The 22,183-nt window shown below is 50.4% G+C and overlaps 1 protein-coding gene and 1 long non-coding RNA gene across 3 annotated transcripts in view; one reads left to right on the forward strand and one right to left on the reverse strand.

Annotated features, from left to right (window-relative positions):
* The window catches only part of moxd1 (monooxygenase, DBH-like 1), a 147,197-nt gene extending 145,436 nt beyond the window's left edge, over positions 1–1,761 (reverse strand). For both annotated transcript variants that reach the window (XM_072499145.1, XM_072499144.1), the window contains exon 1: positions 1,474–1,761. In XM_072499145.1, coding sequence (XP_072355246.1) covers positions 1,474–1,761 — 288 coding nt within the window. The remainder of the gene's footprint in view (positions 1–1,473) is intronic.
* Positions 1,762–1,791: 30 nt separating this feature from the next.
* Positions 1,792–22,183, forward strand: part of LOC140410708 (uncharacterized) — a 42,447-nt gene continuing 22,055 nt past the window's right edge. The window contains exon 1 of the long non-coding RNA XR_011940711.1: positions 1,792–1,944. This is a non-coding gene — a long non-coding RNA (uncharacterized lncRNA). The remainder of the gene's footprint in view (positions 1,945–22,183) is intronic.

Raw genomic sequence — 22,183 nt, forward strand, 5'->3', positions numbered from 1 at the left:
AAACTGAACAACCTCCTCGTCCCTGCTGTACAGGGCAATTGCCAGTGACAGAAATGTGTCCCCTTCTCCCCTTCCTCTCTTCTTACAATAGTGACATTTAAGGGGCATCTTGACAAATACATGGATAGGATGGGAATATAGGGTTACGGACCCAGGAAGTGTAGAAGATTTTAGTTCAGATGGGCAGCATGGTCGACACAGGTTTGGAGGGTCGGAGGGCCTGTTCCTGTGCTGTACTTTTCTTTGTTCTTTGTTCCTGGCTATCCCACAGCCCTTAACCCTGCCTGCCTTGAATACTCTTCATGTGTCTGTGCAACCCTGTGGGAGATTGACTCGTTTTGTGTTCACATTTTCCAGAATTAATCGTAGTAATGTAGCAAATAAATGATCTGCCAAATCATCAAGACCAATTTCTTGGCCTCTAAGATTGCCAACTGAAAAAATTATCTTTCTTAGGAACATGTATAGCAAACATTTGTATAAAACCAGGTTTCACACAATCTGAGCATCAGCCATAAATAGTTCATAAATAACACCCTTCCAAAATTGAATTATATAAGCACACCTTTATGTACTATATCATCATTGCTCTCCAACTTGGAGACATTGGGATTAGGTCATGTTGTCTAAATGTGATATCTTCTAATGTCGCCACCTCACATACATGTATACTAACACCTTTCATTGCCAAAGTTTATTCTATTCAGGCTAACTTATTTTTCAAATATGTCCAGTATCAATATGTTAATACAAAATTAAGCCACTTTTGTGAAGACATTTTTTAAGATGTGGACATAAGCAGTAATGAAGTAATTTTTTTGAAGTTTCTTAAACTAACCTGCTAAATAGGATTGCAAGTTAATTTACCAGACTTTAAGATGCCTTTTAATATAAAAAGTCATCCGAAATGCGTTTGCTGCCTTATTTTTACTTTTGTTCTCCAGTGGATATGCTTTAAACCTGGAAACCTTGGAGTTAATTGATTGGATTCCTTCTGTTCTCAAACTTTTAAACCTCTGATCATAACCTGTGAGTAAATAATTAGTAGCTGAAACATATCTCAGGAACTCCGAAATCTAAATGGTAATTTCACAGTATCATTGGATTGAGTTTCTTACAGATGTGAAACTCTTGGAAGGGGGAGGGGGCGAACAAGGATCTGCACAGTTACTTGCAATCTGATTAGGGGGTGAACTGCAATTCAAAAGGATGATCTGATCTCTCAGATTTATCTGAGCACTTTACTTGCTTATCAACAATTCAACTCCATTGTCGCTTTTTCCACTTTGGATGTTCAGCAGAAGCAGCAAAATGGGACTTGAGACAAATCTAAACCGATAGATGAAAGCCAAAAACAGTTTGGATTTGTGGCAGGCATATTATTGGGTTATTTGGCATTAATCTCTGAGATCCAGTAATTGAAATGTTCCACATCGATACATGGGATTGGATGGTTACTTGGACACTTCTTACCTTGAGATAAGGGCGCCCATTGGCAACTCCTCCAATGACCATGTCTGACTGAGCCATGGATCCCGTTGGGGAAAGTCCAAGTCCAACATAGCCCCTGGTCTCAACTTCCACCTCGAAGGTGATGGTCGTGTTATCGTGCTTCCATCTCAGGTGGTATTTGCCATTCTCATCCAGCTCGACGTGTTGACTGAAGGTTGCCCTTCTCCAGGCGCCAGCGGCTGAAGCCGGACTCTTCAACACCAACACCCTAAACACCCAGAACCAGGGCACTACACAGCCCAGCCGCATTCTCGCTGCGTCCCCTTGCAATCCACATAGAGAAACACTCGTCCGGTGCTCCCCCGAGACTCCTTTTGTGCTGTTCAATCTCTTCAAAACTACCAGCAGCTGCAGTTGCAAGGACAGATGTGACAAAAGGAAACTCTTTCTTGCCCGGACTGGGGAATCTTTCAGCGGTTCCCGGGCGGATTGGTAAGTTTGTCAAAGAAAAGAGAGAGAGAGTCCACTGGCTGGCCGTGCGTGACCGGAATTCCAAAGACGAATTTCCCTGGTAGGAGTGAATCTCGGTGCAGGCAGAGCCCAGCCCCGTGAATCACTTGTCACATCAGCCGGGCAGATTGGGGCATGCTCGCTCTGCCGACTGTGTGCAACATATCCAGCCTGGCCTCTTGCTCTGCACTGAGGGGGCATGACTACCACATCCACAAGTACCTCCTAGTGAGGGGGCGTGACTGCCAAACGATTACCGCCCCAGTGAGGGAGTGAGACTGACAGTTATATAAATACCACCCCAGTGAGGGGGTGAGATTGACAGTTATATAAATACCACCCCAGTGAGGGGGTGAGATTGACAGTTATATAAATACCACCCCAGTGAGGGGGTGAGATTGACAGTTATATAAATACCACCCCAGTGAGGGGGTGAGACTGACAGTTATATAAATACCACCCCAGTGAGGGGGTGAGATTGACAGTTATATAAATACCACCCCAGTGAGGGGGTGAGACTGACAGTTATATAAATACCACCCCAGTGAGGGGGTGAGATTTAGTTACATAAATACCACCCCAGTGAGGGGGTGAGACTGACAGTTATATAAATACCTCCCCAGTGAGGGGGTGAGATTTAGTTACATAAATACCACCCCAGTGAGGGGGTGAGACTGACAGTTATATAAATACCACCCCAGTGAGGGGGTGAGATTTAGTTACATAAATACCACCCCAGTGAGGGGGTGAGACTGACAGTTATATAAATACCACCCCAGTGAGGGGGTGAGATTTAGTTACATAAATACCACCCCAGTGAGGGGGTGAGACTGACAGTTATATAAATACCTCCCCAGTGAGGGGGTGAGATTTAGTTACATAAATACCACCCCAGTGAGGGGGTTAGACTGACAGTTATATAAATACCACCCCAGTGAGGGGGTGAGACTGACAGTTATATAAATACCACCCCAGTGAGGGGGTGAGACTGACAGTTATATAAATACACCCCAGTGAGGGGGTGAGACTGACAGTTATATAAATACCTCCCCAGTGAGGGGGTGAGATTTAGTTACATAAATACCACCCCAGTGAGGGGGTGAGATTGACAGTTATATAAATACCTCCCCAGTGAGGGGGTTAGACTGACAGTTATATAAATACCACCCCAGTGAGGGGGTGAGACTGACAGTTATATAAATACCACCCCAGTGAGGGGGTGAGATTTAGTTACATAAATACCACCCCAGTGAGGGGGTGAGATTGACAGTTATATAAATACCACCCCAGTGAGGGGGTGAGACTGACAGTTATATAAATACCACCCCAGTGAGGGGGTGAGATTTAGTTACATAAATACCACCCCAGTGAGGGGGTGAGACTGACAGTTATATAAATACCACCCCAGTGAGGGAGTGAGATTGGCAGTTATATAAATACCACCCCAGTGAGGGGGTGAGATTTAGTTACATAAATACCACCCCAGTGAGGGGGTGAGATTGACAGTTATATAAATACCACCCCAGTGAGGGAGTGAGATTGACAGTTATATAAATACCACCCCAGTGAGGGGGTGAGATTGACAGTTATATAAATACCACCCCAGTGAGGGGGTTAGACTGACAGTTATATAAATACCTCCCCAGTGAGGGAGTGAGACTGACAGTTATATAAATACCACCCCAGTGAGGGGGTGAGATTTAGTTACATAAATACCACCCCAGTGAGGGGGTGAGATTGACAGTTATATAAATACCACCCCAGTGAGGGGGTGAGACTGACAGTTATATAAATACCACCCCAGTGAGGGGGTGAGATTTAGTTACATAAATACCACCCCAGTGAGGGGGTGAGACTGACAGTTATATAAATACCACCCCAGTGAGGGAGTGAGATTGGCAGTTATATAAATACCACCCCAGTGAGGGGGTGAGATTTAGTTACATAAATACCACCCCAGTGAGGGGGTGAGATTGACAGTTATATAAATACCACCCCAGTGAGGGAGTGAGATTGACAGTTATATAAATACCACCCCAGTGAGGGGGTGAGACTGACAGTTATATAAATACCACCCCAGTGAGGGGGTGAGATTTAGTTACATAAATACCACCCCAGTGAGGGGGTGAGATTGACAGTTATATAAATACCACCCCAGTGAGGGGGTGAGACTGACAGTTATATAAATACCACCCCAGTGAGGGGGTGAGATTTAGTTACATAAATACCACCCCAGTGAGGGGGTGAGACTGACAGTTATATAAATACCACCCCAGTGAGGGAGTGAGATTGGCAGTTATATAAATACCACCCCAGTGAGGGGGTGAAATTTAGTTACATAAATACCACCCCAGTGAGGGGGTGAGATTGACAGTTATATAAATACCACCCCAGTGAGGGAGTGAGATTGACAGTTATATAAATACCACCCCAGTGAGGGGGTGAGATTGACAGTTATATAAATACCACCCCAGTGAGGGGGTTAGACTGACAGTTATATAAATACCACCCCAGTGAGGGGGTGAGACTGACAGTTATATAAATACCACCCCAGTGAGAGAGTGAGATTGACAGTTATATAAATACCACCCCAGTGAGGGGGTGAGATTGACAGTTATATAAATACCACCCCAGTGAGGGGGTTAGACTGACAGTTATATAAATACCACCCCAGTGAGGGGGTGAGACTGACAGTTATATAAATACCACCCCAGTGAGGGGGTGAGATTTAGTTACATAAATACCACCCCAGTGAGGGGGTGAGACTGACAGTTATATAAATACCACCCCAGTGAGGGGGTGAGATTTAGTTACATAAATACCACCCCAGTGAGGGGGTGAGATTGACAGTTATATAAATACCACCCCAGTGAGGGGGTGAGATTTAGTTACATAAATACCACCCCAGTGAGGGGGTGAGATTGACAGTTATATAAATACCACCCCAGTGAGGGGGTGAGATTGACAGTTACATAAATACCACCCCAGTGAGGGGGTGAGATTGACAGTTATATAAATACCACCCCAGTGAGGGGGTGAGATTGGCAGTTATATAAATAATAATAATCACTTATTGTCACAATTAGACTTCAATGAAGTTACTGTGAAAAGCCCCTAGTTGCCACATTCTGGCGCCTGTTCGGGGAGGCCGGTACAGGAATTGAACCTGCGCTGCTGGCCTTGTTCTGCATTACAAGCCAGCTGTTTAGCCCACTGTGTTAAACCAGCCCCTACCACCCCAGTGAGGGGGTTAGACTGATAGTTATATAAATACCACCCCAGTGAGGGGGTTAGACTGACAGTTATATAAATACCTCCCCAGTGAGGGAGTGAGACTGACAGTTCTATAAATACCTCCCCAGTGAGGGGGTGAGATTTAGTTACATAAATACCATCCCAGTGAGGGGGTTAGACTGACAGTTATATAAATACCTCCCCAGTGAGGGGGTGAGACTGACAGTTCTATAAATACCTCCCCAGTGAGGGGGTGAGATTTAGTCACATAAATACCACCCCAGTGAGGGTGTGCAATTGACAGTTTGTTTGAAAACAAAGGTAGTTTTAAGCGATCAATATTCACATTGGTAAACATTGGAAGTAAGGCATAGTTTTAAATCAGTTTAATTTAATAGTCTGTGCCTGCTAGGCTAAAATCTGTAGTTAGATTAATGCTGGAGAAAGGTGTTTATATGTGTGAAAGTTGGTTTAATTCCAACTGTGATACTGTTGTCCTCAGAGAGGTCTATGGCCTGAAAATAATTTGAAGGAAATCATTACTTTGCAAGAGGAGGCTACTTTCCAGATGGAAGGGATTTCCTTTGTTCTTAGTTTTAACTAGAAGGCAGAGCAGTCGGAGACTGGACACCGAGGAGTGAAAAGCTCTCAACTCTACCAGGAGAAGCTGGACAGGACAAGGTAGTTGCAAAGATGCAATTTTCCTGAGGAGCAAAGAACCATCCAGATAACAAAGGAATTGGGACAGAAATAATGTTTTAGACGACTGGAGTTAAGAAAACAGAGACCAAGGTATTTAACAGAAGAATTCAAGAAAGAGTAGACAATGTGTTCTCAGTTAAAGAGACAATTGCAATAATCAGATTTGAAGTGAGACAGCACACTTCAGATGCCACTTCAGTCAGAGTTGGAAAATGAAGAGTTAAAGCAATTGTGAATAGTTGTACAGCAAGCAAGACAAAGAAATCCTAAAGAGGTTGGTGTAAAATCCGGGACTGAATTCATCATTAAAAGCGGAGTGGAAGCTTTGTTTAAAAGAGTCATTTATAAAACCTGGGCTGGATATTGGCATGCAAACCGCCAAGGGAAAGCATTATTATGAGAGGAGATATTGAAGCATAATGTGAAGGAAGATTTGAAAGCGTGACGTTTTGAAAGCAGAATTTGAACTCACTTGTGTCAAAGCTGCAGTTCATTGAGATTCATTGAGTTCATTGTATAAGAATCATCTGGAGGGATTTTGAGGGGAAATTCACAGATATTCACTTGGGCATGGAGAGGAATGTATCGTAGAACAGTCATCTTGTGCATTGAAAAGGACTTTGCTTCTTAATGAAACCATTGTAGCTTAAGATGTACTTTGTAATCCGTGTTAATCTGAAAATCTGTGCGTATTTGTTAAACCAAATGGGGAGTAAAGGCATGTTCTATAATAATCAAACTTTTACATTTAATCATTTTTTCCCCTTATTTTTAAAACTACTTAGTGGTCCTGTGACTCCATTCCTCCATTTTCTAGAACAAAAGTAAAAGTTATGGGACTGGATTCTCCATTCCTGAGAGTACGTTTTGACACCGGCGCAGGATTTTTGGAGTTCCATGACAGCAAAACTGGTGCCGCACCTGGACCGATTCAATGACTGTTTAGGGGCCAACACAGGCGCCACGTGGAACACAATCAATTCCAATGAGAAATGGTGGGGATTTGCCGGATTCGCAATTGACACTCAGGAGGCTGACAAGCTGCAGCCACATATACACACTTCACTCCCTACACACACCACCCCAGCCAACAAGATGGCAGCAAGACGTGCGGCCCCACAATTTACGGTAGCCGAGCTGGAGACCCTCCTGGATGGCGAGGAGGAGAGGCGGGCCACCCTGTAATCCCAGCCCAGGAAGGAGGCTGCCAGCCGTCGGTATTCGCCATGTCTGGGCGCAGGTGGCAGTGGCGGTCAGTGCCACCAGAAACTCCATCCAGACCGGCCAGCAGTGCTGCAAAATATGCGTAACCTTCTCAGGGCGGCCAGGGTGAGTAGGCAACACGGTGCCCCTGGAACTGACCCCCGTCACGCACAACCGTAACCCTACTCCCCCCACCCACACCTGGAGGGCGGGCGAACCCCCACCCTGCACCACATGTCAGAATCCATTCTGGCCACATGTCCAGGTGCCCAGTCCACTGAGGCCACCAGCTACCCACATGCGGTGTATGCGTCGGACTGTTTCACACTATTGTTTTCTGGTTCCACCCCCCCTCCCCCCCCCCGATGGAGAATCCCCTCCCCCCCCCAATGGAGAATCCCGCCCCACAGTCTTTTCAGCAAAGGTTCCAATCTGGGATCAGCCCTTCCACTAATTACATCAATTGGGGTCGTAACAAGTTACACAAATATACTCCAACTGAGGTCTACAAAATTATGAGGGGCATTGACAGAGTGGATAGTCAGAGGCTTTTTCCCAGGGTAGAGGGGCCAATTACTAGGGGGCATAGGTTTAAGGTGAGAGGGGCAAGGTTTAGAGTAGATGTACGAGGCAAGTTTTTTTACACAGAGGGTAATGGGTGCCTGGAAATCGCTACCGGAGGAGGTGGTGGAAGCAGGGACGATAGTGACATTTAAGGGGCATCTTGACAAATACACGAATAGGATGGGCATAGAGTGATACGGACCTAGGAAGTGTGGAAGATTTTAGTATAGACGGGCAGCATGGTCGGCGCAGGCTTGAAGGGCCGAAGGGCCTGTTCCTATGCTGTTCTTTGTTCTTGTTCTGAGGGGGTAAGACTGCCAATTAAATAAGTACCCTCCCAATGAGGAGATATGACTGCCAGTTGTACAAATACGCTCCCACAGAATGAGACACTGAGGATGCGATTCTCCAGAAAAGTTCCCAAGTGTTGTAGCCGAGCAGGAATTGCCACGTGTTTCCCGGCGCTCGACCCAGCGAGGCCGGCAACACTATTCAACGTTAATTGGTCCACTTAACGTGGCCTCACGGGCTTCTCGCCCCAAATACCAGCTCGGCAGCTGATTTGCCGGAACCGGGCTCGCCAGCCCCCCCGCTAACGACGTCGGGCAGCACTTGGGCTGCACTTGCTCAGCCAACCCTAGCCATCTCGCAACAATGGCGCCGAGAAGACCGGCCCTAAGATTCGGGGATGCAGACCCAGGGAGGTTCCTGGACGTGGTGGAGGCCAGGAGGGATGCCCTTTTCCCATGAGGGTCCTGGAGGGTGAGCCACAAGGCAGCCAGTGCTGCCTGGGATGAGGTATGCACTGGCTTCCTCCACCTCTGATGTGAATCCTGGGGACACAACTAGACGTAGTGGTAGAGCTTGGAGGGCAAAGCACATAAAGCATCACTGAGGGCACCAGGGGAGGGGGGGACGGGGTAGGTAGGGGATGTGGGGTGGGTGGGGGGTAAAGGGGTGGGGGGAGAGTGGGGGTAATACTGAACAATATACACCCTTGTGCTCAACCAGTAAGAAGCCTCTGACACTTTCTTCTGCTATGCATTGCCGCGTGATGGGTGTGAGCGAGCACTCAGCAGACAGGCAGGGGGCAGACTGTGGCATAGTTTGAGGGGCACCAGCGCCCAGCTCTCTGTGGGTTATCGTCTTCCTCCTGCCCTCGTCAGTGACCCATGGACAGTGCCGACACAGTCCCAGCACACTAGAGTGATGCGACACAGACCCTGGGGGGGGGGGGAACTGGCGGTGGCGGGTGGGTAAGAATGAGAGAATGGACCAGGCCACGTCCTAGGTGAACCGGGCCAGTATGAGGGCCTCGTTAGCCCTCCGGGCTTGTCGGGCCCTCACCGCTGATGCCTATCCTGCAGCCTCTGGCTGTGCATCAGGTTTCTTCCCGGCCTCCTCCGGCAGCCCCTGTTGGTCGGCGCCTCATCATCATCCTCAGCCGCGTCCCCCTTCACCTCCTCCTCCGAGATGGCCGTATGTTCCTCACCAACCTCCAGCTCATTGCCCTGCTGCTGTGCAAGGTTGTGGAGGACACAGCAGACCACAACAAAGCGGGCTGCCCTCCGTGCGGGGCTGGAGTGCGGTGTACTGGAGTGCGGTGTACTGGAGTGCGGTGTACTGGAGGGTGGTGTACTGGAGTGCGGTGTACTAGAGTGCGGTGTACTGGAGTGCGGTGTACTGGAGGGTGGTGTACTGGAGTGCGGTGTACTGGAGTGCGGTGTACTGGAGGGTGGTGTACTGGAGTGCGGTGTACTGGAGTGCGGTGTACTGGAGGGTGGTGTACTGGAGTGCGGTGTACTGGAGTGCAGTGTACTAGAGTGCAGTGTACTGGAGTGCGGTGTACTGGAGTGCGGTGTACTGGAGGGCGGTGTACTGGAGGGCGGTGTACTGGAGTGCGGTGTACTGGAGGGTGGTGTACTGGAGTGCGGTGTACTAGAGTGCGGTGTACTGGAGGGCGGTGTACTGGAGGGCGGTGTACTGGAGTGCGGTGTACTAGAGGGTGGTGTACTGGAGTGCGGTGTACTGGAGTGCGGTGTACTAGAGTGCGGTGTACTGGAGTGCGGTGTACTGGAGTGCGTTGTACTGGAGTGCGGTGTACTGGAGTGTGGTGTACTGGAGGGCAGTGTACTGGAGTGCGGTGTACTGGAGTGCGGTGTACTGGAGGGCGGTGTACTGGAGGGCGGTGTACTGGAGTGCGGTGTACTGGAGGGTGGTGTACTGGAGTGCGGTGTACTAGAGTGCGGTGTACTGGAGGGCGGTGTACTGGAGGGCGGTGTACTGGAGTGCGGTGTACTAGAGTGCGGTGTACTGGAGGGCGGTGTACTGGAGTGCAGTGTACTGGAGTGCGTTGTACTGGAGGGCGGTGTACTGGAGTGCGGTGTACTGGAGTGCAGTGTACTGGAGTGCGTTGTACTGGAGGGCGGTGTACTGGAGTGCGGTGTACTGGAGTGCGGTGTACTGGAGTGCGGTGCACTGGAGTGCGTTGTACTGGAGGGCGGTGTACTGGAGTGCGGTGTACTGGAGGGTGGTGTACTGGAGTGCGGTGTACTGGAGGGCAGTGTACTGGAGTGCGGTGTACTGGAGTGCGGTGTACTGGAGGGTGGTGTACTGGAGTGCGGTGTACTGGAGGGCAGTGTACTGGAGTGCGGTGTACTGGAGTGCGGTGTACTGGAGTGCAGTGTACTAGAGTGCAGTGTACTGGAGGGCAGTGTACTGGAGTGCGGTGTACTGGAGTGCGGTGTACTGGAGTGCGTTGTACTGGAGTGCGGTTTACTGGAGGGCGGTGTACTGGAGGGCAGTGTGCTGGAGTGCGGTGTACTGGACTGCAGTGTACTAGAGTGCAGTGTACTGGAGGGCAGTGTACTGGAGTGCGGTGTACTGGAGTGCGGTGTACTGGAGTGCGTTGTACTGGAGTGCGGTGTACTGGAGTGCGGTGTACTGGAGTGCGTTGTACTGGAGTGCGGTGTACAGGAGTGCATTGTACTGGAGTGCGGTGTACTGGAGGGCAGTGTACTGGAGTGCGGTGTACTGGAGTGCGGTGTACTGGAGTGCGGTGTACTGGAGTGCGGTGTACTGTAGTGCGGTGTACTGGAGTGCGGTGTACTGGAGTGCGTTGTACTGGAGTGCGGTGTACTGGAGTGCGGTGTACTGGAGCGCGGTGTACTGGAGTGCGTTGTACTGGAGTGCGTTGTACTGGAGTGCGTTGTACTGGAGTGCGGTGTACTGGAGGGCAGTGTACTGGAGTGCGGTGTACTGGAGTGCAGTGTACTAAAGTGCAGTGTACTGGAGGGCAGTGTACTGGAGTGCGGTGTACTGGAGTGCGGTGTACTGGAGTGCGTTGCACTGGAGGGCGGTGTACTGGAGTGCGTTGTACTGGAGTGCGTTGTACTGGAGTGCGGTGTACTGGCGTGCGGTGTACTGGCGTGCGGTGTACTGGAGTGCGTTGTACTAGAGTGCGGTGTACTGGAGGGCAGTGTACTGGAGTGCGGTGTACTGGAGTGCAGTGTACTAAAGTGCAGTGTACTGGAGTGCGGTGTACTAGAGTGCGGTGTACTGGAGTGCGGTGTACTGGAGTGCGGTGTACTGGAGTGCGGTGTACTGGCGTGCGGTGTACTGGCGTGCGGTGTACTGGCGTGCGGTGTACTGGCGTGCGGTGTCGTGGTGTACTGGAGTGCGGTGAACTGGAGTGCGGTGAACTGGAGGGCGGTGTACTGGAGGGCGTTCTACTGGAGTGCGGTGTACTAGAGTGCGTTGTACTGGAGTGCGGTGTACTGGAGTGCGTTGTACTGGAGTGCGGTGTACTGCCGTGCGGTGTACTGGCGTGCGGTGTACTGGCATGCGGTGTACTGGCGTGCGGTGTCGTGGTGTACTGGAGTGCGGTGAACTGGAGGGCGGTGTACTGGAGGGCGGTGTACTGGAGAGTGTTCTACTGGAGTGCGGTATACTAGAGTGCATTGTACTGGAGTGCGGTGTACTGGAGTGCAGGGTGTACTGGAGTGCGTTGTACTAGAGTGCGTTGTACTGCAGTGCGGTGTACTGGAGTGCGGTGTACTGGCGTGCGGTATACTAGAGTGCATTGTACTGGAGTGCGGTGTACTGGAGTGCAGGGTGTACTGGAGTGCGTTGTACTGGAGTGCGGTGTACTGGAGTGCGGTGTACTGGAGTGCGGTGTACTGGAGTGCGGTGTACTGGAGGGCAGTGTACTGGAGTGCGGTGTACTAGAGTGCAGGGTGTACTGGAGTGCGTTGTACTGGAGTGCGGTGTACTGGAGTGCGTTGTACTGAAGTGCGGTGTACTGGAGGGCAGTGTACTGGAGTGCGGTGTACTGGCGTGCAGTGTACTAGAGTGCAGTGTACTAGAGTGCAGTGTACTGGAGGGCAGTGTACTGGAGTGCGGTGTACTGGAGTGCGGTGTACTGGAGTGCGTTGTACTGGAGTGCTGTGTACTGGAGGGCGGTGTACTGGAGTGCGGTGTACTGGAGGGCAGTGTACTGGAGTGCGGTGTACTGGAGTGCAGTGTACTAGAGTGCAGTGTACTGGAGGGCAGTGTACTGGAGTGCGGTGTACTGGAGTGCGGTGTACTGGAGTGCGTTGTACTGGAGTGCGGTGTACTGGAGTGCGGTGTACTGGAGGGCGGTGTACTGGAGTGCGGTGTACTGGAGGGCGGTGTACTGCAGTGCGGTGTACTGGAGGGCAGTGTACTGGAGTGCGGTGTACTGGAGTGCGGTGTACTGGCGTGCGATGTACTGGAGGGTGGTGTACTGGCGTGCGGTGTACTGGAGTGCATTGTACTGGAGTGCGTTGTACTAGAGTGCGTTATACTGGAGTTCGGTGTACTGGAGTGCGGTGTACTGGAGTGCGTTATACTGGAGTTCGGTGTACTGGAGTGCGGTGTACTGGAGTGCGGTGTCCTGGAGTGCAGTGTACAGGAGTGCGTTGCACTGGAGTGCGTTGTACTGGAGTGCGTTGTACTGGAGTGCGGTGTACTGGCATGCGGTGTACTCGCGTGCGGTGTACTGGCGTGCGGTGTTGTGGTGTACTGGAGTGCGGTGTACTGGAGGGCGGTGTACTGGAGGGCAGTGTACTGAAGTGCGGTGTACTAGAGTGCGTTGTACTGCAGTGCGGTGTACTAGAGTGCGTTGTACTGGAGTGCGGTGTACTGAAGTGCGGTGTACTGGAGTGCGGTGTACTGGAGTGCGTTGTACTAGAGTGCGTTGTACTGCAGTGCGGTGTACTGGAGTGTGGTGTACTGGAGTGCGGTTTACTGGAGTGCGTTGTACTGGAGTGCATTGTACTGGAGTGCGGTGTACTGGAGTGCGGTGTACTGAAATGCGGTGTACTGGAGTGCGGTTTACTGGAGTGCGTTGTACTGGAGTGCGTTGTACTGGAGTGCGGTGTACTGGAGTGCGGTGTACTGGAGTGCGGTGTACTGAAATGCGGTGTACTGGAGTGCGTTGTACTGGAGTGCGGTGTACTGGAGTGCGTTGTACTGGAGTGCGTTGTACTGGAGTGCGGTGTACTCGCGTGCGGTGTACTGGAGTGCGGTGTACTGGAGTGCGGTGTACTGGAGTGCGGTGTACTGGCGTGCGGTGTACTCGCGTGCGGTGTACTGGAGTGCGGTGTACTGGAGTGCGGTGTACTGGAGTGCGTTGTACTGGAGTGCGGTGTACTGGAGTGCGGTGTACTGGAGTGCGGTGTACTGGAGTGCGGTGTACTGGAGGGCAGTGTACTGGAGTGCGGTGTACTGGAGTGCGGTGTACTGGAGTGCGGTGTACTGGAGTGCGGAGTACTGGAGTGCGGTGTACTGGAGTGCAGTGTACTGGAGGGCAGTGTACTGGAGTGCTTCTCCGGAGCGGTCAATACCACATCTTGAGTCCGATGCACCGCTCAATGACTGCCTGGGTAGCCGCATGGGCCTCGTTGTACCGGGTCTCCACTTCAGTCTCCGGACTCTGTACTGTCATTATTAGCTAGGTCCTCAGTGGATACCCCTCATCCCCCAAGGGCCAACCGCCCATTCTGGGGTGCTCCCCAAAGAGGGCAGGGATGACCGACTGCACCAGGATGTACCTGTCATGGACACTCCATGGGAAGCGGGCACACATGCATTATCTTCATCAGGTGAGCTGTATGTTGAGGGAGTGGAATCCCTTTTGGTTAACATAGGGCACCTCCTGATGGCTCGTTGTGCACGGGGCAACATGCGTGGCATCTATGACTCCCTGGACCTGTGACAACCCGGTAATGGGCGTCCTTTTGGCCCTGGTCCAAGTCAAAAACAATGTAGTCCCCGTCCCAGTCAGACAGGGCATTCATGACCTGCCGGATGCCCCTGTGGGCTGTGGCCTGTGAGATACCGCACAGGTCCCCACTCGAGTCCCGTAATGATCCCGTGACATAAACGTTCAGGGCCGCAGTGACCTTGATGGCCACCGGGAACCGGTGTCCTCCTCCAGGCGGTGCCAAGTCTGCGAGGACATGGCACAGGTATCGCACTGTCTCCTATTTGAGGGAGAGCCTCCTGCGGCACGCACTGTCCATCATTTGTTCGAATGACCAGCGGCGCTTGTACACCCTGGGCCGTCGCAGGACTCCCCCTTTGGGTCCCTACCTAGACTGATGGGTTACCGTGTCCTCAGGGTGCTGAGCAGGGTCTGGCACATGGGCCGCTGCCTTGAGCAGCTGCAGATGCTGCTGCTACCACCTGCTCCGGCGCCTGGCCGCATCGCGTAGCACCAGCATCACTAGGGCAACCTCTGCGTCCAACATCCCTGCCATAGCGTTCAATATCTGTCAGGAATTGGGAAAGGGCGTTCGACCAACAAACAGTAGTGGCTCCCAACCCAGGACCCTCCATTTCCCCACTGATCCCTCCCACCCCCTCAACCACCCTACCCGGAACACTCTCCCTACGTACCCCGGCCGCAGGGCCCCCCCCCCCCCCACCGGGCCCCAGACCCTGTGCCCCGGACACACATTCACAACACCACCCGGACCGGGTATTGGCCCCCTCCCTGTGGCACTCACCCGCCCTCCAGCCGTGGACATGTCGCTGGAGCTGTGCCCCATCCCCTGGGTGTTCGGATGTTGGCTGCTGCGTGTGCGGTGTTGCTTCCTGCAGTGTTCAGGTACACTGTCCAGGCATTGTGGTCTGTTTAGGATGCCAGGCAATGACTCCCGCATCTACATGCCCGCCCACCATTGGGAATACACTTGGGTTGTGTGAAGTGCTCAGTTAAACATGATTGCCAATTCCCTATTGGCGATGGCCTTCAGCTTCACGGCCAGAGGCTCTGGCAGCGGGGAGGTTATGGGTGGTCTGGGGGCAGGGACAAGGGTTGCATCCGGAACGAGTACACACAATCATGGGATTGGCATGGTGGTGCAGCAAGCGGTTGCCCCCAGGCCCCCCCAGCGCACCCCCCCCCCCACTCTCCCATGATGGCCCACCCCTGCTGAGGATACCCCACCCCCAACCGAGACACGCCCATCCCCCATTATAAGGTTAACTATATTAACATACTTGAACTGTGGGTAAATGCAATACCAGCTTTAACTGTTGACCCTTGCCTAGTCCTAACCAGGTGATGCACTCAACACGTGGCTCCGAGCTGGCTGCTACTAGAATGAGCGGGAACTCCCCTGTCCCCTGTCTTTATAGTGCGTGTGCTCTCACTGGTGATTGGCTGCAGTGTTGTGTATGCTGATTGGTCCCACTGCATGTCCATCAGTGTGTGTGTGTGTAGTCCAACAGGTTTGTTTCGATATCACTAGCTTTCGGAGCGCTGCTCCTTCCTCAGGTGAATGAAGAGGTATGTTCCAGAAACACATATATACACAAATTCAAAGATGCCAGACAATGCTTGGAATGCGAGGATTAGCAGGTGATTAAATCTTTACAGATCCAGAGATGGGGTAACCCCAGGTTAAAGAGGTGTGAATTGTCTCAAGCCAGGACAGTTGGAAGGATTTTGCAGGCCAGATGGTGGGGGATGAATGTAATGCGACATGAATGCAGACGCTGCGACAATGAATGAACGGACATGGCGCGACAATCACCAGGCAGGAATGTTCCCTTCCAGTCGGGGAACACTTCAGCAATCAAGGGCATTCAGCCTCTGATCTTCGGGTAAGCGTTCTCCAAGGCGGCCTTCAGGACCCGCGACAACGCAGAATCGCCGAGCAGAAACTTATAGCCAGGTTCCGCACACATGAGTGCGGCCTCAACCGGGACCTGGGATTCATGTCACATTACATTCATCCCCCATCATCTGGCCTACAAAATCCTACCAACTGTCCTGGCTTGATGCAATTCACACCTCTTTAACCTGGGGTCGCCCCATCTCTGGATCTGTAAAGATTTAATCACCTGCTAATGCTCGCATTCCAAGCATTGTTTGGCATCTTTGAATTTGTCTATATATGTGTTTCTGGAACATACCTCTTCATTCACCTGAGGAAAGAGCAGCGCTCCGAAAGCTAGTGACATCGAAATAAACCTGTTGGACTTTAACCTGGTGTTGTAAGACTTCTTACGGTGCATGTTATGACAGTTACTCTTGAGCGCGAGTGTAATGAGGCTGGAAGATCACGCCAAATCTCACAGAATGCACTGTCACACAGAAGGATAACTAGGGGAGATGTTTTATTAGATTTCCTGCCAAACCCTCATATAAATGCAGCCAAACTTGCAAGAAATGTAATTGATTATTTTATTCCTGGCCATCAAAGCATTCCAGTCCAGGGTTTGATATATGGAAAATGGAACTAAATAACAGGACTGACAGAAATATACTAATGAACTAAAAGGTTCAATACATTTCTAGGTTAATAGCTCTGAACGTTTTTTACCTTATTAAATGCAAATTGGTGTTATTGTTCATGAACTTAGTACAATATCAGAGTTAAACGTTTTATCAATAATTTATGGCCAGTAATTACTTTAAAAAGACGGTACTTCCTCCCTGATGTTCTTCTCTGAGACAACAGCCTCCCGCCCTGGGCATATTAGAACTCCCATTGATATTTGGAACAGCTGACATCTCTATGCACCCAAACAATAGCTTCTCTATGTGCTAACAGCTGCTATAAGTATAAATGAACAATTCACTCCATGATGCCCAAATGCCTCTATTCTCAAGGCTAACGTTCACCAATAGGACACTGGATGGAATTCCAAAGTTGTGGGTAATTAGTTGAACACCCAAATTCACTCAGAAAATTAAGGGTCAAGGTGCATGCTTTTCTTTTGTATCTTCTCTTCCGCCTTTACTCCAGATATTTGGCTTCTTATTTTTAGATCATTTTTATTGGTGAGTCATTGTTCGCAAACAAGTTAAAAGGGAGATGACATAATGAATAAGGGTTTCTAGTTTATTACTTGTCATTGGACAAGTCACAGTTCAGATCCATTAGCTAAAAGTGTAAATTAAGAAAACAGATTTTATAGATTAATCTTGTAAATTGATTGAGTATGGAAGATTAAGGGATGATCTCTTCTCTTGCTCATCCTTCAAAATAAAGATTATCATGTTTGTTATCTGGTAGGGTTCTGGTGGGTAAACAGGTGACTCTAAGGCCAGTCTGTATCCAGAACGTTCTGATGCCATTGGATGGGGTACGACAGATGATTCAGGTTTGGACGAGTCACTGATCTGTATTCTCCGGTTGTCGTGATTAATTTTTCTCACTGGCAGTGTGCCCCCGTCAATGGGTTTTGCAGCGGCATGGGATGGTTTCAATGAGAAATCCCATTGACAACCAGCGGGAAGATGGAATCCCGCCGCCAGTGAATGGCTGGGAAACCTACTTACCACTTAGTAGCATCGATCCTGGGTCCCGCATTGCTAAGTAAGTAAAGTAGACTTTAGAATAACCACTATTTCAGGTTAAATTAAGTTATTTTATTATTATATTTTTTCTTTTCAAAGCTGCAATTACTGTCTTTACAGAAAGGAAAAAGATATTGCTTCTGGATCCTTCTGGTTGGTTGAAGGGACCTTCAGGCCCAACTTGACAATCAATCTTCTTTTTAAAGTCTGGTCTTCTTTAGATGTTTTCGCTGATGAGCTCGGTTGCTGTGTCCTGTCTTTCCCATGTACCGAGCTATGAGAGCTGGCTCTGCTGGCTATCTCTGAGCTGACTCTGCCTACTCTTTAAATTCTAGTCTTCCTTAGATGTATTAGCTATTTTAGCTCGGCTGCTTTGCCCTGTCTCTTTCCCATGACCGAGCTGACTGTAATCTGACTCTGCTTCTCCCCTCTCTCTGAGTTCTGGTTCTCGTTCTGGTTCCCTTTCTTCGGGTTTATATATATTTCTAACAGTTATCTAGTTTTTATGACTTTATTGTAAAGTAACATTTTTCACTTTGATTGTAAAAAGTATCTTTAATCTAAACATTCTAATCCAACTAAGTATTCATTTTGACATGACTTCACCTCATAGATCTGATTACATTGTTTCCTTTCTGATGTTCGAAATGCTTTGGTTTCAATAGAGGTGTGAATTTTAATTCCTGTCATTTCTATAGTTTTATTTACCAATTGTGTCCTCAGCTCATAATTTTGACTTTGATTTTGGCTTTGAATTATGTTTCTTGTAGATTGATAGTCTCCAGTTTTCTTTAATTTACCTGGTATTAGCAAAATTTCACACCTAGAATTGTCACCAAATTCAACTGAACCTTATCCTTTCTTTTCCAGATCCTTACTATTATAATTAATTTCAATGAAGGTGTGAGCCATTGTTTTTGGCTTCATTCAAAATCCTGTTTGTCTTATTTGCTAAGCCTGCTTGACCAAGGATATCTGCATTTTACAATCCTTCCCTGGCAGCTGCTGTTAACCCTTTGTGGGATCTTTCCCTGTATCCTCTCATGTTTCTCTCAGACCAGATATTGCCAGACTTCCATGTTTCAAATGACACATCTTTCCATATTTTCAATTACAAATCTCAGGGGGACCTACTTCTTGCATCAGGGTCCGCGGTGCAAGTCCGCCATGTCGCACGGGCGGCTGCCGCAGGCCACCGCCGTGCGCATGCGAGGACTCCAGACCGGAAGTGCAGGACCCCGTATCCACAGCCAGAGCTGCAAGAAGCACTCCGTGCTCAGCCAGCCCCCTGCAGATTGCAGAATCATTCTGGACTTTCTTAAGAAAAGTCCAGAGTGAAAGGCCAGCGTTTTGACGCAAGCGTGGGGACATAGCCCCATTTTTGGAGAATCCATCCATCCAGCCCAAAATGTCTATTGTTAGATATGATTCCATGATTGGACAGCTCTTGCTCAGCAAACCTGAGTGTGCGAATAGCTATATTACTAACCAATTTAAGATAATCAGTCAAGCTCACAATATGGCTCATTGACTAGTAGCGACATACATTCATATTTGCTAGTAGCGACATACATTCAAATACAGAGATCTATTATTCGCAAACACAAGGAATCTTTCAAGCTTCGCACCTTGATTGAATTGCTAAGGAGCTTAGGGAGCCTATTGTTCCCCATTGCTTTCTCTTTGGCAATGTCTCGGTCAATCAGAATCAACTTGCCAAGAAATTAGTATCTATTTCTCCTGGTATAAATTGTTGTGATAGTTTGGAATTTATGTTTGTCCCTATGAGTGCAAAATGAAAAGCTTTGGCAGCATGTTTCTCTTTTCAGCAATGTACAATCACTGGTTGTTAATTTCATCTGGGTCCATGAGCAGCAACCCCATTTAAAAAAAAAAAAAAAAATTTTATGAAAGGTTTTCATAAAATATCAATAACAAAATGAGAAAGAAAAAAGAACCCAACAGGGTTAAGTACAAAACACAATCTAAAAAAGCAACCCCCAAATCCCTCCCCCCCGTACATAAATAATAAATTAACATTAACACCCCGACTTAACAGAACAGGTGTATACACCTCCTCAGACCCTCCAGTGTAAATAACATAAACAAAAATAAAGTAACCCCCCCCCCCCGAGCTGCTGCTGCCATTGACCAATGTCTATCGTTCTGCCAGAAAGTCAAAGAACGGTTGCCACCGCCTAAAGAACCCTTGTACCGACCCTCTCAAGGCGAATTTCACCCTCTCCAATTTAATGAACCCTGCCAGATCGCTAATCCAGAATTCCACGTTTGGGGGCCTCGCATCTTTCCACTGAAGGAGAACCCTTCGCCGGGCTACCAGGGACACAAAGGCCAGAATTCCGGCCTCTTTCGCCTCCTGCACCCCCGGCTCCTCTGCCACCCCAAATATTGCGAGCCCCCAGCCCGGTCTGACCCTGGATCCTACCACCCTCGACACCGTCCTCGCTACGCCCTTCCAAAATTCCTCCAGCGCTGGTCATGCCCAGAACATATGGGTGTGATTTGCTGGGCTCCCTGAGCACCTAACACACCTGTCCTCACCCCCAAAGAACCAGCTCATCCTTGTCCCGGTCATGTGTGCCCTGTGCAGCACCTTAAACTGTATGAGGCTGAGCCTCGCGCATGAAGAAGAAGGATTCACCCTCCCTAGGGCAACTGCCCACGTCCTCGGTTCGATCTCCTCTCCCAACTCCTCCTCCCACTTACCTTTCAACTCCACCACCGAGGCCTGCTCCTCCTCCTGCATCACCTGGTAAGTTTCCGAGATCTTCCCCACTCCCACCCACCCCCCCGAGAGCACCCTGTCCTGTACTGTGTGTGGCAGTAGCCGCGGGAATTCCACCACCTGCCGTCTGGCAAACGCCCTTTCCTGTAAGTACCTGAAGGTGTTCCCCGGGGGTGCCCGTACCTCTCCTCCAGCTCACCCAAGCTTGCGAACTTCCCGTCCACAAACAGGTCCCCCAACTTTCGTATCCCTGCCCTATGCCACCCCGAAAACCCTCCACCTGTTCTTCCTGGGGCGAACTGGTGGTTCCCCCGTAATGGGGTCCACGCCGAGGCCCCAACTTCCCCCCTGTGCCGCCTCCACTGCCGCCAAACTTTGAGGGCCGCCACCACCACCGGGCTCATGGTATACCTCCTTGGAGGGAGCGGCAGCGGCGCCGTTGCCAGCGCCCCCAGACTCGTACCCACACAGGACGCCATCTCCAGCCTCTTCCATGCAGCCCCCTCCGCCTCCATCACCCACTTGCGCACCATCGTCGCATTGGCAGCCCAGTAGTACCCACAGAGGTTGGGCAGCGCCAGCCCCCCCTATCTCTACTCCGCTCCAGGAACACCCTTCTCACCCTCGGAGTCCCTCGCGCCCACACAAACCCCATTATACTCCTGTTAACCCGCCTGAAAAAAGCCTTTGGGAAAACACGGGGAGGCACTGGAACAGGAACAAAAACCTTGGGAGCACCGTCATTTTGATTGACTGCACCCTACCCGCCAAGGACAGCGGCAACGTGTCCCACCTCTTGAACTCCTCCTCCATTTGTTCCACCAGCCTTGTAAAGTTAAGTCTATGCAGGGCCCCCCAGCTCCTGGCCACCTGGACCCCCAAATATCTGAAGCTCCTCTCCGCCCTTTTTAGTGGTAGCTCGCCAATCCCCCTCTCCTGGTCCCCTAGCTGAACTACGAACAACTCGCTCTTCCCCATATTGAGCTTGTACCCCGAAAAGTCCCCGAATTCCCTAAGGATCCTCATTACCTCTGGCATTCCTCCCACCGGGTCCGCCACATACAGCAGCAGGTCGTCCGCATAAAGCGACACCCTATGCTCCTCCCCACCCCGCACCAACCCCCTCCAGTTCCTCGGCTCTCTCAGTGCCATAGCCAGGGGTTCAATCGCCAGTGGGAAGAGCAGGGGGGACAGGGGACACCCCTGTCTCGTCCCTCAGTGCAACCGAAAGTACTCGGACCTCCTCCTATTTGTGGCCATACTCGCCATCGGGACCTCATACAACAGCCTACCCCACCTGACAAACCCTTCCCCAAACCCGAACCTCTTCAGCACCTCCCACAGGCCCCCACTCTACCCTATCGAAGGCTTTCTCAGCGTCCATCGCCACCACTATCTCCGCCTCCCCCTCCCTCGCCGGCATCATGATAACGTTCAAAAGCCTCCGCACATTCGCGTTCAACTGTTTCCCCTTCACAAACCCCGTCTGGTCATCATGGATGATCTGCGGCACACAATCCTCAATCCTCGTGGCTAAGACCTTCGCCAGCACCTTGGCATCTACATTTAGCAAGGAAATTGGTCTCTAAGACTCACATTGCAGGGGATCCTTGTCCCGCTTCAGGATCAAGGAGATCAGTGCCCGGGAGATCGTCGGGGGTAAAGCCCCCCCTCCCTTGCCTCATTAAAGGTCCTAACTAACAGCAGGCCCAACAGGTCCATATATTTTTTATAGAATTCGACCGGGAAACCGTCCGGCCCTGGTGCCTTCCCCGCCTGCATGCTTCCTATCCCTTTGATCAGCTCCTCCAGCCCAATCGGGGCCCCCAGTCCCGCCACCAGTCCCTCTTCCACCTTTGGAAACCTCAATTGATCCAGGAAATGGACCATCCCTCCCTCCTCCCGTGGGGGCTCGGATCGGTACAATTCCTCGTAGA

The sequence above is a fragment of the Scyliorhinus torazame genome, chromosome 4 (genome assembly GCF_047496885.1).
Source record: "Scyliorhinus torazame isolate Kashiwa2021f chromosome 4, sScyTor2.1, whole genome shotgun sequence".
NCBI lineage: Eukaryota > Metazoa > Chordata > Chondrichthyes > Carcharhiniformes > Scyliorhinidae > Scyliorhinus > Scyliorhinus torazame.